General features: G+C 42.3%; 1 protein-coding gene across 12 annotated transcripts in view; it reads right to left on the reverse strand.

The window, feature by feature from the left end:
* Positions 1-14,519, reverse strand: part of CELF4 (CUGBP Elav-like family member 4) — a 1,208,497-nt gene that overhangs the window by 163,553 nt on the left and 1,030,425 nt on the right. For all 12 annotated transcript variants that reach the window (XR_010243565.1, XM_063958143.1, XM_063958153.1 and 9 more), the window contains exon 5: positions 7,195-7,274. Coding sequence is in view for 11 of the 12 variants with exons in the window: in XM_063958143.1 (XP_063814213.1) it covers positions 7,195-7,274 (80 nt within the window). In the remaining variant the exon portion in view is untranslated. The remainder of the gene's footprint in view (positions 1-7,194; positions 7,275-14,519) is intronic.

Here is a 14,519-nt window from a genome sequence, read left to right on the forward strand (position 1 = left end):
CTTCTGCTAAGCTAAAATACACTCCCAGTGGGCGGGGGCATAGCGTTTGCACGGCTGCTAAAAACTGCTGTGAGTGAACAACTTGGAATGACCACCCAAGTCCAGATAGCTACAGCACAAGTATTGTGATTTTATTTTAATGCATACCATTTTTTGCATAACATTCTGATATTACAGGTATGGGGACTAATTCAGATGTGATTGTTCTTGCTTCTGCTGTTGCTATCTTTTGCCGTACGCAATTGCAACTGTATGCTAATATGGGCAGAAGCGAACATGGGCTTAGGGTCACCCACTTCAGTTGCATCATTCCCATCCAACGGCATACAGCTGCTGAATATCCAATTAAAAACACTGTCACAAATCGGGTCATGTCGCATAGTCTGAGTGCCTCTATAGACATGCAGGCTGAGCTGCTCTCTAGAGACGCAGAGGACTCTTCAGTAGCAAGTAAGATCACAACTTCTAATTCATGCTTGCCCGTAAAACGGCATTTGAATGGCCATGACACGCCTGTGTTTACCCGACCACTCCCCATTCATACCCTTACACGCTGTCTACTGTCACTCACTTTGTGACTAATTTCCTGGTGCATCTGCAATGGCAAATCATTCACTGCGCATGTGCACTGTGGCCCAGACACGTGCAGTAAGAACATATTGGCAGATTTGCGTATAATAGTTGTTTTGTGACCACATATGAATAAGGCCCATGGTTGGCAGATATACAGCTTGAAGACCATCCCACATTTAAAACTCAAAGAAGCTCTGAAATATCATTTACTAGGGCAGATGTATTAAGCCTGGAGAAGTGATAAAGCAGTGATAAGTAGAAGGTGATAACACACCAGCCAATCAGCTCCTAACTGTCATTTTTCAAACGCGTAATGATTGGTTGGTTCGTTATCACCTTGCACTTATCACTGCTTTATCCCTTGTCCGGGCTTAATACATCTGCCCCACTATTACTTACTGTACAGAACTTATTACTGTACAGATGGGTCCACGTTTATCTTGACCTTTAATAGGATTAACTGAGACTTGCCAGCCGGACTTAATCCCCTGCTGTAATGATTTAATCCCCTGCTGTATTGTTCTCTGTATTGTATTGCAGCTGAGAACAATAGATGAAGGGTTTATGTTAATAAACTATGTTGTGCCTAGGCGCAGCAAACTAGCCAAGATAACCGTGGACCCATCTGTATCTGCATTATTCCATATCACTCCTTACAAGATGTCTAATATTCTATTATTATATGTACAGTATTTACCAGAATATCCAATTAAAGTACAGTTGTTAGCTAGTTTATTCCATAGTCGGAAAATACAGTAATTTTTGTATTTGAATTTTTAACATAGAATGTTCCGCACAAAGCATAAAAGTATCTTATGAGTGGCTTTGGTAATAAACAGCATACAAGGTGCTTCTAAAACAACAGAAATTGAGGCGCGTTGCGGCTGTAATCTGCAAAGGAGATGGTGGCATTTATCCAGCCAGGGGGATGAAATAACTCTCATTAAATATAGTTGCCTTTTAAAAACTATGAAGGAACATATGTTGTGTGAAAGACAAAGCACAGAGCAGCAATAATCCTGACAGACTTGGAGATATAGGAGCCTGAGACCTGACAGGAATATTGAGGGAATCTCCTGCAATAACTTCACCTAAAATTAAGTAGAAAAACTTTTAACTAAAACTCATAAACTGTAGATAATAAACTAAAATAAAAGTGCAGTGGTGAAAATGACACAGTGGAAAGTCTTTGTTAGGGCCGTGTGTGGATAGAAAGAGTGAAACAAAGTGTGTGGATAAATAAAACAATAACGTTATAAAACTTCAAAACATAACTTTCATCGCCCGGTGCACCACCACAATTTACTATTGACTTATGAACTACATGTAGTGTTGGAAACCAGGATCAATGTAGGCAGCACTAGTACTCCACAAGAACAGCGTTGTGGCAATGGGGGTCATTCCGAGTTGATCGTAGCTGTGCTAAATTTAGCACAGCTACAATCATGTTCCCAGACATGCAGGGGGACGCCCAGCACAGGGCTAGCCCGCCCCGCATGTCTGTCCGGCCCCCCCCCATGCACAAGTACAAAAGCATTGCACAGCGGCGATGCTTTTGTACTTGTTGAGTAACTCCCGGCCAGCGCAGCTCCTGCGACTGGCTGGGAGTTGCTCATCACTGCCCTGGTCAAAGCAGCTGCGTGTGATGTCACACAGCCGCTGCGGCCCTCCCCCCCGCACGGTCCAGCCATGCCTGTGTTGGCCGGACCGCGCCCCCAAAACAGCAGCCTAACGCTGCCGTGCTGCCCCCTCCCACCCATTGAGTGCCTCTGCCTGTCAATCAGGCAGAGGCAATCGCTAGGGAACGACGGCCTTCGGCTGTCCGGCATGCGAACAACTGCATCGAGCGATCGGGTCGGAATGACCCCCAATATCTCTTTCTTTCCAAACCTTATATAGAATTTGCGTTGCCACAACAATCAATAGTGCATTTAAAATACAGGGATATCTCTGTAAAAAAAAAGATTTGATGAGCTACTCCAACGCACATGGACGTTTGCTTGTCTCAAACCATATTGCCAATAAGCACCTGTGATATCATAGTGCCGGTTGCCATGACAATACACCATGCCACAAGGAGCCTATCTGGAAGCAGCAGGGCTCCGTCGTACAGGAAGCAGTGAGGTGCCGGGAAAACTACATTTTTTCAATAAAATAATATAACACATCATAAAAACAGCTAGATTATCCAGCAAGTCAGGCATATTTGTCAAGCTGGAAACACAATATAATAAGCTGTCTATAGCATATACAGTATTACAGAAGAAATACTAACATTTTAAATAAGAAATACTTCCATGGGTGGGCAATTCAAAGAGGAGAAAATGGATATTATAGTATAGAAAACATAAAAATATGGCACTTACACAACTGTTCCAGCACTAAGATTCTCTATTTATCAATTAGGAGGAGTTTGGCACTAAATAGAAAACCAGGGTGGACCAGTTGTCATTTTGGGTAGTTAGGGGCATAGTACAGTAGGTGACATGAACGCTGGTCTCTAGATACGTTATTTGGGAGGTACAGTAGATTGAGAATGAAGTACTGTAGGTGTACAAAAGAGGCTTACTTCAGGGTAATGTAATTAGTATTATATTGATCACTGTCTTACATGTGTTTTGATTAAAAATAGGATTACATTGTAGAATCGATTTAAATAATACAAACTAACACTGCTTAAAAGCATATACATGTTAAGGTAAGCCATGATTAACAGTCTCTCCACAGAACATGCGATAGTCTATACCGAGCCCACATCTGGGTACAATAAGGTAGCTAATTTTAGTAAGCTAAATATAGCAGCAATAATCCTAAACTTAAAAAAATGTTCTCCTCATTGCTCATAGTACACAGTACATGGATTAATACAATACATTCTTACTGAAACATGTATAAGGTCACAACTGCTATTAATGCCTAACATAATACAGTTGTACTGTAAATAAAATACAGTATATATGTCATTAAAATCATTTTGGAAACTAGGGAGCACTACATGACAGCTGTATGCCAGTCACCTCTAGAAAAGATTTGACAAAAGTCATCAGCATAAAATTAAATTCTACAGTACTTAGATTTAACCTCCAATGTGAGATGAAGGTAATATTAAAACTATGTTTTACTGTTAATAGAATAGAAACAAATCCATCATCATTGCATAATACAGAACAGTAACAGCATCATATCCAATGTTTGTAACAGTGTAGTGTATAGTATAGATAACACTATGAAGGGTACATACATAATATAGGGTGTGATTCAGAGCTGATCAATCCCTGACATGCCCAGCATAGGGCTAGTCTGACCCACTTGACAGCCCCCCCCCACCCCCGCACTTGGTGAGCAGCTCCCTGCCTACGCAGCCTAGCTGCGAAGACAGGAAGCTACCTGCCATGTTTTTGCCCACAATGGCTGTGTGTGACATCACGCAGGCACCGTGGCCCACCCTGCAATCAGTCCAGACATGCCTCCATTGTCTGGACCATGCCCCCTAATGCCACCAACACTCCCCAAAGCTGCTGAATCACTCCGTGACCACCCTCATCTCACGTGTGTGCATGCGCAGTGTGGCTTCTGCATGTGCGCACACATCACCAGAGTGCAAACACTGCCACTGCAGTGTTCCAGTCTGAATCACCCCCTTAGAGCACTGCCAGTACCATGGGTTGTGCATAGTATAGAGCAGCTGCAGCACCATGGACAGTGCATAGTATAAAGCAGTTACAGCACCACAGACAGTGCAGAGTATAAAGCAGTTACAGCACCACAGACAGTGCAGAGTATAAAGAAGCTACAGCACTACTTACGGGATGGAGTCAGAATGCCGGCTGTTAGGATCCTTACTGATGGGATCCCGAGCACCGGTATTTCATACTGGACCCCTACGTTATGTGCATACTAGTATAAAGACGCTTCAGCACCATGGACAGTGCATACTATGAAGTAGCTTCAGCACCATGGACAGTGCATACTATAAAGCAGCTTCAGCACCATGGACAGTGCTTACTATAAAGTAGCTTCAGCACCATGGACAGTGCATACTATTAAGTTGCTTCAGCACCATGGACAGTGCATACTATAAAGCAGCTTCAGCACCATGGACAGTGCATACTATTAAGTTGCTTCAGCACCATGGTCAGTGCATACTATAAAGCAGCTTCAGCACCATGGACAGTGCATACTATTAAGTTGTTTCAGCACCATGGACAGTGCATACTATAAAGCAGCTTCAGCACCATGGACAGTGCATAATATTAAGTTGCTTCAGCACCATGGACAGTGCATACTATGAAGCAGCTTCAGCACCATGGACAGTACATACTATATACTATAGAGTAGCTTCAGCACCATGGACAGTACATACTATATACTATAGAGTAGCTTCAGCACCATGGACAGTACATACTATATACTATAGAGTAGCTTCAGCACCATGGACAGTGCACTGTATACAGCACCACAGACAGCGCATAGTATAAAGTAGTTACATCACCAGGGACAGTGCACAGCATAGAGCAGTTTACCACGGACAGTGTATGACAGAGCAGTTACAGCTCCACGAATGGTGCATAGCATATAGGAAAAAGTGACAGTGAGAGATTTTTAAAAAGTTGTAATTGGAAAGTAATCCAAAAACAGATGGATAGTTTATACATCTGTGCGACGTGGTGTACAATGTAATGTGTAAAGCCATTTAGCCTCTGTTTTCTCACATACCCTGTGTACATATTCACTGAGACTGCTGTCCCGCATGCATTTCTCACCTGTGTCTATACTGGACAATAAAGAGAAAGACGGTTACCTTTAAACTCAGCACTGAGAGATGCTTTGATGATTTACTCATCAGAGCAACCCAAAAACTGGAAATTCTGGATCATTTAACTTAGAGACAATGGAGGCATTCAAGTTTTAGAATAAACCCAACATCAACTTTCTCCTTCCCTGTTGCTCATTTCATGTTCACAATACTCAATTTTTCTTTGGGTTAGTCAGTGTAGCTAAGGAATAACCGTGAAGTCCATTTAGCAAACACCAACTAATTTTGTGACTTACAGTTAAAAATAATGTATATGTGTTTTGTAAGTGATATATACAAGTGTGGCCTGATATACCTTTGTCTGAATCTATATTTAAAGTACTACATTGAAACAGCCGTGGCTTTTTGTCACAACACGTTCTGTTATGCTTAACATACAGATTAAGACTCAGTAGCATGTATATAAACAAGCGTCGCATATGATATTAATCAGTGCAGTCTTGAGAAGTGGTTTTATTGCATTGCATTGCTACTAATATGCAAATTTGGGTAACAGAGATGCTCAATGCAAGCTAAGCCGCAGGGTACTGGCAGCTCATTTGCACCAGGCGCCTGTCGCATAATGTGTTGAGGCTAGGTGTATGAGAACACACCTGTATTGACAGAATGGAAGACCAAAATGTGATTAGCACTGTGCATTAAAAAAGGCACTATTATCAGATGCTACTTTTTATTCACAGATTACACAATGTATATGCAAATATATTATAAGGAAGGAACCCGTGCTGTTGGTATTTAAGTTTTTTGTTTTTTTAAATTTTTGTTATATGCATCTCTTTGGCAATATTTACTATGGCGTGGAGAGTAGATTACACTGTCCCCTCAAACACATTAGTGGATACCTTCACTTACAGTTAGTACTTAATTACATTTAAAGTGTTTATTAGGAAATGTTTATGATTATCATTTTGTAGCTGGAATACATGGGCCATTGAACATTACTTGCACTGTAGAAATTTGGAGCACCCGCACTACACAATTGCTCAGGATATTTACTAATCAGATCCTCTATTAAGTGACACTTCTGATTCCCCAAGACAGGGCAAAGACTGGATACAAAGTTACTTACTTTTCACCATGAATAAGAACACATACCGTATATACTCGAGTATAAGCCGACTTTTTCAGCACTTTTTTGTGTGCTGAAAAAGCTCCCTCGGCTTATACTCAAGTCAGTGGAAGGAGTGACACGGAGGGCACAGCGCGCGCCTCTCCTGTGTCCCTCCTGCGTCTCCGGCGGCAGCGGCGGGTCTATTAAATGAAGTACCCATTCGTGAGCTCTGATTGGCTCATGAACCGGCACTTCATTTAATAGACCCGCCGCGGCCACTGGAGACGCAGGAGGGACACAGGAGAGACGCGCGCTGTGCCCTCCGTGTCCCTCCTTCACAAGACAGCGCGGGAGCAGCGGAAGGTAAGTTATACCTGCCACTGGGGGAGCATATTTGGCACTTTGGGGGGGGCATATGTGGCACTGAGGGGGCATATCTGGCAGTATGAGGGCATATCTGGCAGTGTGAGGGCATATCTGGCACTGTGGGGGCATATCTGGCAGTATGAGGGCTGTGTACGGCTAGAGCTGCATTTCCCACCCTAGGCTCATACTCGAGTCAATAAGTTTTCCCAGGTTTTCGTGGTAAAATTAGGTGCCTCGGCTTATATTCGGGTCGACTTATTCTCGAGTATATACGGTACTTACAATATTTCAATAGAACGTAACACAAGATAAGCGGCACTGCATTACCACGGTGATGCTCTTCTACTGTCTACCACTGCTATATACTGTAGGTGGATTTGATACTCACCGGCATTGTCTGGCTTCCATGAAGAGCATTAATGGCTGCCTGTGCTTCCGCGTGCGATGAATACTTCACAAACGCACATCCTGCAAAAGAGAGACCTAAGAGTGAGTTGGCCAATTATATAAGTTTCTATTTGTCAAATGTCCAAAGATGAAAGCAACACATTTCACAACATACAGTACACATATGCTAAATGAAGAACTTTTTAAATGAAATTAAAAAAACTCTTGAGGAAAAAGGGTTTAGACATTTTCTCTGAGATGTGATTTTCACGTGGAGCTGAGAATATTCCATGGCATTTAAATCACAGTTTTCCGCATCTTATTCTTCAACGACAAGTCTCACCTGCACGAGCAGTACGTTATCCATCTTGGTTTAGAAGACTATATCACTACATCTTTATAATTAATATTTATGTACTACCATTGCATCTTTCGTTATGGTTTCTCATTTGCATGCAGTGATTTAGAGAAAACGATATGGATATAGCAATTAAAATGTATTGATCAGCAGACACCATGACCTTTCTAAGAATCAGTAAATATATGTCTAGGAAACTACAGTCCAAGTAATTAAAATGATTAAGAAGAGGCTGTGAAATGTTTGTTTAGAGGAAATACCAGTCAGCACGACTGCTCATTGACTAATCAATAACCACAGAACAGGAAGGGCAACCATTAAACTACATTACGTTACTAAGCGGCGAGCTGCCTATCTACCAACGCTAATGTCCGTACCTCCCTGTATCTCAGCAAAATATGTGTTCCCTGTTACTACATCATGTCCAGAAATTAGCCTATGTCAGTACATTTATGTGCAATTAACAATAACAAACAAGTAAGCTCAGACCACAAAAGTAGTATACAAAGTCATGGGTTGTTGGATTGGATATGTTTGGTGACCACATTGGGCCATGTACAGATGGGTCAACGGTTATCTTGACTAGTTTTCTGCGCCTAGGCACAACATGACTTATTAGCATAAACCCTTCATCTATTGTTCCCAGCTGCAATACAATACAGAGAACAATACAGCAGGGGATTAAGTCATTACAGCAGGGGATTAATCTGACTGGCCAATCACAGTTAATCCTATTAAAGGTTAAGATAAACATGGACCCATCTGTATATGTAAATTGTTAAATTCTGCTTGTACAAACAAAAAATACAATATGCTGTATGTGTGCTGATTGTTCTGGGTGTGCTTTGTTTCATTCACAATGTCAGTTTTCTGTGTACACCGTAGTTCAATTGGTGAAAGAACCTGACATAAACTACCAGATAATTTTACCGGACATGGCAGATTTCCCCACGTATGTACATTCGGGCCTGATTCACTACTACATTGCTGCTGTATCTTGGGAAACTGCAGCAATGTGAAATTATGCGAATGCCACAGGAGGTGTCTGAAGAAAAAGAAGTAGCCTGGCATCGCAGATCCAAATGTTGCATCCAAAATCGCAGCATCAAATCACCATCATGACCATCGGTTGCAACGGTTGCAGCAATTGACCATCTGACTAAATCTAAACTTACTCCACCTGAATGGAAGGGGTTTACGTCAAGCGGAATCGGTAATACACACAATACAAGTTTTTATTGCCATTCTATATACAGATAAACATACCAATTAGAAATGAAAACTTGTATTGTGTGTATTACCAATTGCGCTGGAATTAAACCCCCTACATTCACCTAGTTTCTTTGATCAGAAACCCTTAGAGGTAATTTTTGGAGTATACGTCTTCCTCCATAGCAGCAACGGTGTTACCGTGTGAGCAGCCAATTCCGAGGGCAGATTTCTTATCTTTTTCCTATATATTCGTACACCACCGGAATACTTATGCCAGGGTCAGGAAGTCGTAACAAGCAGACTCTGGCCTCGGCACACCTAAACAATGGTCACCACCCACTCCCTTCCCCAAACAGCCACAGCCTGTCAATCAGGCTGCGGCTTAGGGAGCAGTGCATGCACAGAACGGCTCCACCCACCATCGGAGTTCAACACAAACCATTAGGTTGGCATGTAACGCTGAATCAGGCGAAGTGCAACAAAATGAATACAGAAATGCTCCCGCCATGGGATGCTCCATTATAAAGGTTATTTCATAATATTATTATTAAGTAGTACAAATGAGCAGCAATCTGTGGCAACCAATATTATGTTGCAGCCCATAATAATTCAGCTTTTTCCATATGGATATTATTATCAAAGCTGCAATATTGGCTCTCATTCCGAGTTGTTCGCTCGCTAGCTACTTTTAGCAGCATTGCACACGCTAGGCCGCCGCCCTCTGGGAGTGTATCTTAGCTTAGCAGAATAGCGAACGAAAGATTAGCAGAATTGCTAATAAATAATTTCCTGCAGTTTCTGAGTAGCTCCAGACCTACTCCTAGATTGCGATCACCTCAGTCCGTTTAGTTCCTGGTTTGACGTCACAAACACGCCCTGCGTTCGGCCAGCCATTCCCCCGTTTCTCCAGACACTCCCGCGTTTTTCCCTGACACACCTGCTTTTTTTAGCACACTCCCAGAAAACGCTCAGTTACCACCCAGTAACGCCCCTTTCCTGTCAATCACTCACCGATCAGCAGTGCGACTGAAAAGCGCCGCACGAACACCAGCAAATCTACTAAGTTTTGTGTAAAATAACTTAGCGCATGCGCTCTGCGTACCATGCGCATGCGCATTTAGCAACAAATCGCAGCATAGCGAAAATCGGCAACGAGCGAACAACTCGGAATGACCACCATAATAGTACTCAGTGCTGCAATATAGTACTCAGTGCTGCAATATAGTACTCAGTGCTGTAAATGCAGCTGATCAGAATACAAACAAATAACATGCAATGAATTGGGGTCCTGCAGAAACAAGCTTACCATCTAAGAGGGGCGGAGTACCACTGACTTGTAAGGTTACTGCCTGATTGGATATTGGGATTAATGGCAGATAAGATCTCTTTTTGTATTAGCGATAACCCATCTTGTATACATTATGGGGGCAGTCGTCCTCTCCTGAAGCTGTATGTATGAATATGAAGCATATTTGCGCACTCATACCAGCCAGGATGAGAAACATGGGATGTACTCTGCAACATGTTCTCTTTGTGCATATTTAAGCAACTGTCACAACAAGGTCTCTTGTGGGTATAACTAAAGGGGAAGGAAGTAAAAACTGTATTAACGTGAGTGTGTCGGTTCAGTGAAGCCCCAATTCTGAACAATTATTATGCACATATGTGAAATAAGGACAGATGTAACATTGAGGCCCGCACAGCATGCAGGAGTATAACCCTTGTTATAAGGTTTTAACATCAGCTACTAATGATCTTGTACTTCCAGAGTCACGCAGATGCATTCCGTGGTCTGCTAATCATTGGATTAACCAGATAAAGCTAATATAAACACAAGAGTGACTCCAAAACTCAAGACCATTTGTAGGTGCCCGTAGACTTTTTTTTATTGATGTTCTTCTTTTGTCTTTAGGTTTATTTTGCTGTTACTGCTCTGTTCCCAAGACTCTGCCTACATAGGGGACATGTTTGAACACCTACTGCTATGATACCATCTCCAGCTATACATTGTGTCATTAAAACCAATCAATCGTGTAACTCGTGTTCTTTGATGAAAGCAGCTGTGAGAAAATTATTTAATTTGTGTCAAGGACCAGAATGACAAATTGTAAGGGACGTCCGCCATCTACAATAAGTTAAACTTTCAACTAAGACAGACAAATATTATTAATATTAATATTTTAATATTTTTTTTATAGTGCGGGGGAAGGTTTTATTTAAAGACAGTGCAATTATCTTAATTTTAATACATCATAGTATTCAGATCATGAGGTTCCTGAACTCATGCATCAGTGGTTCTAGTTGATGGATAAGTGGCAACCGGGTGTAGTATGGTATACCCGCACCGGGATCCTGATCGCTGGCATACCGGCAGCTGGGCTAACGCAAATGAGCCCCTTGCGGGCTCGCTGCGCTTGCCATGCTGCAGGCACGGCGGCGCACTATGCACGCCACGCTATTTATTCTCCCTCCACGGGGGTCATGGACCCCCAAGAGGGAGAATAATTGTCGGTGTGCCGGTTGTCGGGATTTCGGCGCCGGTATACTTAGCGCTGTGTTCCCAACAGCCAGCATACTGAAGACCCCCCCTGCAAACTTATTAGAATTATTAAAGAATGTCTACACATCAAGCAGAAAAGCAAAATTCAGTTGTGTTTTATCTTACATAACAATTTAAACATAGCTCTGAAACAAAACCCTGACTGCATAACCTATTTGCTCCAATCGGATTGGGTCAGTGGCATATCGATCACGTGTGCAGAATACGTGGTTCATAAAAGTCCATGGGTACAGGGGAGGCATGTGACACACACCCTGCCCCCTCTCTATACTCATCTGGCACGACATCTTTATAAGCCCAGGTATGAGGCTGGCACGCTGCACCGTGGTGGGAAGAGTGTATGTGACCCCTCGGCTATTAAAATGTCTTTGATGGGGGTCTCAGAATCTGGAGGATTATTTGGCGGAGTACTGTAGGTCATCCAAGGTTGAGGTGTTACCTGATCATGTGATGGGAAAACTGGGTATAGCCTGTAGCTTCCAGGTGTCCTACTATATAAAGTATTTATAGCACTGAACCATGGATTGCCATAAACAAGCTGACAGTGTACCATCATCCATTGTTTCCTTCAGTGTTGCATTAAATTAATAGTTCAGTCCAGCAAACATCGGAATAAAGTTTGTAACAAGGAACTTGTCAGGACACATATGGAGAACTGTACACAAAGCCTCATTAGATGTGATTTATCCGGGGGAGTTTGGTTGGATTACAGATTTAACATAGTATCATGAGACGTAATAACGTGGATCTGACAATCCCCGAAAATCTAAGAATGTGATTAATTCAGTGAAAGAGAAGAGCGAGTGGGAAATGTGTCGGTTTTTTCTTTCGACTCCTGGATATAATCTGTTTAATCTGAGCTCCAAACATATGGATCTCACTAGCAGGGCCCTCCGCTCTCCCTCCTTTCTTCTGCTCCCATCCTGTCCACCCACATGTCCTTGTCCCCATCCTCCTGCGTGTTCTCTATGCCACCTAGTATTAAATCTTATGCACTGTTGGTTGCATTCAAGCCCCAGCTTTTAGTCTGTTTTTTGGCTTAATGCTTCCAGTATGTCCGTTTTGATTTTCCTGTCCTGTCTCATGCAATCATTCTGACAGACACTCATCTCCCCACTGTACAGCGCTGTGGCGCCTTATAAATAAGCAATATTCCTAACAATATCAGATGTGCTCCTATAATGTATTTACTAATATGTCCAAAGTAATATTGTTAATTTTGACAGTATGAGAAGTTCACAACCAGTCTAACGCCATCACTTATAATAGCGCTTACCCTCTCTGGCCAATCGCTGTCAAACCCAGCAATTATCAGTCCGTACGAGGGCAGAATAGAATTTTGTTAAAGTGTATCACCAAATTTACTTTTAAAAATAACTCCACGCCACCAATAGCAGAATACCCACCACAGTCCCTGCCTAATACTGTATCTGCCTTATAGCCAATTACAGAGGGAAGGGGGCCCGGTGGTTCTGCTAGTGGGTAAAGGGGGTCATTCCGAGTTGATCGCTAGCTGTGTTCGTTTGCTGTGCAGCGATGAGGCAAAAAACGGCACTACTGCGCATGCGTATGCGGCGCAATGCGCACACGCGAAGAACTATTACAACGAACGATGTCGTTTCACACAGGGTCTAGCGAAGCTTTTCAGTCGCACTGCTGGCCGCAGAGTGATTGACATGAAGTGGGCGTTTCTGGGTGGCAACTGACCATTTTCAGGGAGTGTTCGGAAAAAAGCAGGTGTGCCAGAAAAAACGCAGGCGTGGCTGGGCGTGTTTGCGACGTCAAAACAGGAACTGAACAGTCTGAAGTGATCGCAAGCGCTGAGTAGGTTTGGAGCTACTCTGAAACTGCACAAAAATACTTTGTAGTCACTCTGCGATCCTTTCGTTCGCACTTCAGCTAAGTTACACTCCCAGTGGGCGGCTGCATAGCGTTTGCACGGTTGCTAAAAACTGCTAGCGAGCGAACAACTCGGAATGACCACCAAAGTGTCCTGGGAAATAGTACATTTAACTGAGAATATCCTTAAAAGGGGAAGTATAGGACATTGTAAACATGGTTTACACATTTTATTGGAATTAAACATGACATTTTAATTATTATGATACAACCGTATTGTGTTTTTATTCTTCTTATTATCATTATCATCATCATCATCATCATCATTATCATCAGTTGCTGTCATAATAGGTACATTTCTGTTTAGAGTTCATGGCTTGATCATTTAAATGTGTATGACGAGCCTTCGGGCAATATTGCCTTGTTTATTCTGCCACTTATAATATGTGATGGGTATGCCGGTTCGTCCTGCTTAGCAAACCCGCAGCTTGCAACCGTTTTATTGAACTGATAAAACTATGGACACTCCCAACAACATATTTTTTATTTCAGCTTGCTAACTAAACTGAGTTAAAATGCCGCTGTACTGCTACCTGTAGCAGCGCTCAACCAATTTTTGTAACTCAACATAATTTCATTGCAGATGAGGAGGCCGGGAGAGCAGGGAGATATTGTTTCCTCCAACAACAAAAAAGCCCCTAAAATGTAAAAATTATTAATACCTGCACACAATTCTGTAAATCCCTATATTTTGCCAGTTCATGCTCAAATAAAGGAAAGGAATTACAATGGCATGACTAGGAATAGACTAGTGGGTAAAAACCCTATATATTTATAAATTAAATTTACGTTTTTAAACTGTACCTGGTATATTCAGGAGACAGTCATATTGTGGGCCACATCAATATTCAGTCTTTAATATGCTAGAAACATGAGTTCACTGAGGTATGAGGCACTTAGGGTTCAATTTACTAAGGCTTGGATGGAGATAAAGTAGCAGCCAATCAGCTCCTAACTGTCATTTTTCAAACCCAGCATGTGACATGTCAGTTAGGAGCTGATTGGCTGGTACTTTATCTCCATCTAAGGCTTAGTAAATAGACCTCTTAGTGCCTCATAACTGGGTAATATAACTCTATTGAATATTGGCTCATGGCTGGCTCCTCTTTGTATTAGAGATAGAAGGATATCCTGGAGCTAGAAAAGGTACAGAGGAGGGCGACCAAACTAATTAAGGGCATGGAGACGATGGAATACAAGGAAAGGCTTGAAAGACTAGGCATGTTTACATTGGAAAAGCGGAGACTAAGAGGGGATATGATCAACATCTACAAATATATAAGGGGACAATACACAG

Source organism: Pseudophryne corroboree, chromosome 1 (genome assembly GCF_028390025.1).
Source record: "Pseudophryne corroboree isolate aPseCor3 chromosome 1, aPseCor3.hap2, whole genome shotgun sequence".
Taxonomy (NCBI): Eukaryota; Metazoa; Chordata; class Amphibia; order Anura; family Myobatrachidae; genus Pseudophryne; species Pseudophryne corroboree.